We start from the raw sequence: 3,755 nt of genomic DNA, 5'->3' as shown, positions 1-3,755 counted from the left end.
TTTAAAAAACTTTTTCAGTCCTACACCCTATATATCTTAAGTTTAATCTTCATTATAAACTATTTCAAAAACGGACACAACCTTTTTTATATATGAATCAACACACACAAAGATCTATACACGTTCATTATTTATTCATTATTTTGTGTTAAAAATAAAGATATCTAAGAACATCTGAATGTTTTATCAGTCCTTTTCTTGTGAAAATCCTGATGGGGCCCAGCCTCACCCAGACTCTGCCTCCAGCGGCCCCCGGCTGAATTGAGTTTGAGACCCCTGCTTTAGAATAACACAGATCTGTATATTTGGAGTGGGACTTTAAATGGCCTGTATGTGCCTGTGGGTCTTATAAAAACTTTTATTTACTCACTTTTTGTATGAATCACACACCTGCACTTTGATCTGGATTTTTTTTTACTGTAAACCATTTGATCCAGTGGGATCAACCTAATCCATAGAAAATTATGCTTTGTGCCATATAAGATGCCACAATATCTAGTCAGCCAAGTATGAAAGTTGATCTGAGTAAATGAGCCTTTGCTGAGTCATGGTTGAGTCGTTTCAGACCACCTAAATGTTCATGTCCCAGAAGACATTCTCATTGTTGTCTCGTTAGATTAAGAACAGATCACAGTTCTGTGCACATGCTGCTGATTATAGAGACACTTCATCAGTCACCACAGCTCTTAATAATAGATTAGTCGTATATGATCTACATACTACAAACTAGTTATAGCAATAAGTGTAGTTATGACTTCATTCACTTTGGAAAAATGACAGTTTCTTACTCAGCTGCAGACTTTGTAGGACAAAAATTAAACCTTATACATTTCATTCTGAACGCCCCCCCCCCACCCCCACAGTCTGGCAGTAAGTAGCCCTCAGCTGCTCCTGGGAGAGGGGGCGGAGCTGAAGACGAGGCCGGGGCTGCATGGGAAGGAGCATCAAACCTCTTCATCTGTTGCTTCACAGAGGTGAGAGAAGCACAACATGTTTGTTTTCTCATAAAACAGCTCCGTCCACCTGAAGTAGGAAAACTGACAGAGATCCTGAATGAGGCGTGCCCCTCAGAGGAGGAGCCTCCTCTGGTCAAAAAATCCCCTCGGATCATCATTTGATCTGCTGTCAGAGCATTTTTTAGAGCTCTTTTAGCAATGATTAGGATGTTTTTAGGCCAAATAAGAAAACTTGTGTCAAACTGCAGAAACTCATTAGAAATTTGTTTCTCAGTTGTGGGTGGGGGTGTTGGTGAGGAGTAAACTTAAGCTAATTACCCATCATGCCTTTGTTTACACTCTCTCCTACCACCTTAGAGCCTCTCACAACTTCAGGCTAACATTAGGCCGTCCGGTGGTAAAGTTCTGATCCAGATTCCAGCTCAGACAAGGACAATCGAGATGTAGACGGACCGAATCATCTGCAGAGGGCTGGAGCAGTGGGTTGGTGACCCTCCCATTGTAGTTTGTACTTAACAATTAAAAGAATATTCAAACAGAGTTTTTTGGTTTTTTGCCTCTGATTCGGGATTAGAATACAGAAATACTCCAGTTTAATTTTAGGAGTTTTTCCTTACCGAGAGGGAGGGTCTAAGGGCAGGGATAACCAGATTTATTTAGTCTGTTTAGTTTTTAACTATTGTTCATATTTTGAAGCCCAATGAGGCAAATTCTTTTGTGATTTTGGGCTATATAAATAAAATTGAATTGAATTGAATTGAACCTCTAACACCACAAATATACACTCTAACAAGCAAACGCGCATGGATCACACAAGGAAGGTGGGACCTTTGACCTTCTGTCCCCTACCACAGCCCTGGGCGGGGGGGGCTTGGCCCTGTGGTCTAGTCTCTTGGGTGCCGGTCTTCTGGACCCGGAAGTCTCCTCCCCACGCCGGGAGTGGGATCCCCGAGATTTAAGATCTATCAGGGGATCAAACTCAACCAACAAGTGTGTTTGTAACTACAGAGTGTGTGTGTAGACAGGCCCCGCCCATTCTAGTTTACAACTTAGACTTGGATGTTTTATAATGTTGTTTCCCTCTGTTGCCATCTTCTTTTTTTCTCTAAACCACCCCCCTTTTACCCCCCCTCTTCTTTTTTGTCCGGTCCAACAAAACAAAAACATACTCAACAATTTATACTCAATAAATCCCTGTTGTGACAGTAAAATCTGCCCAACACAAGAGGCTCTCAGCCCACATCTGTTGGCTCAGCTGTTGGACAGGACAAGTTAAAAAAAAAAAAAATTCTTACACAGAAAAAGCAGATACACAAAAAACACCAAAAACGCCAGAAAGACTAGAAAGACCAAAAACACAAAAAAACACCAGATACACCTAAAACACCAGAAACACCAAAAACACCTTCCATTGCAGTGGAAACTTCTCTGCAGAGCACAGCTGCCCCCTTCAGCTCAATGATGGGAATTACAGCCTCTCATCAAGGGTCAGAGGTTAGGGTTAGGGAGGCAATACTCACGAAGTGTCCCCCTTTCAGCTGCAACACTCCAGACCTCCTGAGGAAGAACGGAGCAGGAGGTGCTGACCTTCACCAGGACACCCAGCAGGTGAAGCTGCGCTCCACTTCACAGTCTAACCTAAGTCTAGTGTCCTGCAGTCTCTCTGCTTTCATCCTGCATGTCTCTCATCTTTCCACAGTCGTTAGCCTATCAGGACGACTCTCTGCTGGCACTTCCCATGCCATGCACGCACCCCTCAGCTCCAGCCACCAGAGGAAGTACAGGTAAAGCGGCAGTGGGCGGGGCCCAGCGCAAGGCTCAGTCTCTGAGGCTGGGAGTCCTGATAAGAGAACTGGAGACAAGCCTGCAGAACCACAGCTGCTCTGATAAGGAGCTGAGACTGCTGGATCACCAGATCCTGCACCTGGCAACTATCCTGAAGGTACCTGGTCCTTCCTACTGAAGGACAGTCCACACAAGACGAGGAAAGCTGCTTGATGTTTGTGTGCTCTCCTCCAGAACGGCCTCTCTCTGCTCAGAAGCTCCTCAGAGGAGACTCTGGTTGTGGAGGAGGTTCTGGGCAACTTTGACTTTCTGTCAGATGACTTCCCAGAGGATGACAACCCCTCCTGTGGGGGCAGTCTGAGGCTTAATGACAGCAGGTGAGCTCAGTGACAGAAAACAGCCAAACGTTGACACCAGCTTCTGCAACATATCTCTCCCTTTCTGGAATGTTCTCCAACAGCTCCTTCCAGCACACGCCATTCAGGAGTCTGGGCCTCCTCTCTCAGGATGGATCGTTTGCCTCGGAGGACGAGCTGGCTGTGGCACCTCTGACATGTGGGGACTGGGGTCTGGATCAGGCTCTGGAGACACATCTAGATATCTGTTGCATCCTCCTACAGGTGACTGCCATGATGGTGTCGGTCCTTTCACATCATCTGTGAATGAAAAACGTCTAGCAGTTAGCTCACATGAAGCTCCTGAAGTGAAACACATTTCCTATGACGTAAATAAAATTTGATTGATTTGTTTTTGATTTAAGTTTAATAGATCAATAATCGATTCATAAAAATATAAATCAATTTAGAACATAAAGGTAAAGTCCGGTAGCTTAATGCTAACATTTAATTGAATTTCCCATAGGACTCATGACACTGACACAGACAGGAATTTTCCACGGTATTTTAAGGGAATATTTTTTAAAATAAATACTGGGCCCGGGCGTAGGTGGTATGGGGTGCGCGGTTGGGTGGGGGTCTGGCGCGGCTTGGTGGGGTGGTCTGCCTGCTTGTGCTG

At 44.7% G+C, this 3,755-nt stretch overlaps 1 protein-coding gene across 1 annotated transcript in view; it reads left to right on the top strand.

Annotated features, from left to right (window-relative positions):
* Positions 1-863: 863 nt before the first annotated feature.
* The window catches only part of ripor3 (RIPOR family member 3), a gene marked incomplete at its 5' end in the record, with an annotated part of 13,171 nt that continues 10,279 nt past the window's right edge, over positions 864-3,755 (top strand). Inside the window, 5 exon segments of the mRNA XM_036212117.1 lie at positions 864-974; positions 2,495-2,564; positions 2,656-2,898; positions 2,976-3,118; positions 3,202-3,361. Of these exon segments, the coding sequence (XP_036068010.1) occupies positions 864-974; positions 2,495-2,564; positions 2,656-2,898; positions 2,976-3,118; positions 3,202-3,361 (727 nt within the window).

The sequence above is a fragment of the Oryzias melastigma genome, linkage group LG5 (genome assembly GCF_002922805.2).
Source record: "Oryzias melastigma strain HK-1 linkage group LG5, ASM292280v2, whole genome shotgun sequence".
In the NCBI taxonomy this organism is placed as follows: Eukaryota; Metazoa; Chordata; class Actinopteri; order Beloniformes; family Adrianichthyidae; genus Oryzias; species Oryzias melastigma.
This window is presented reverse-complemented; position numbering and strand designations above follow the sequence as displayed.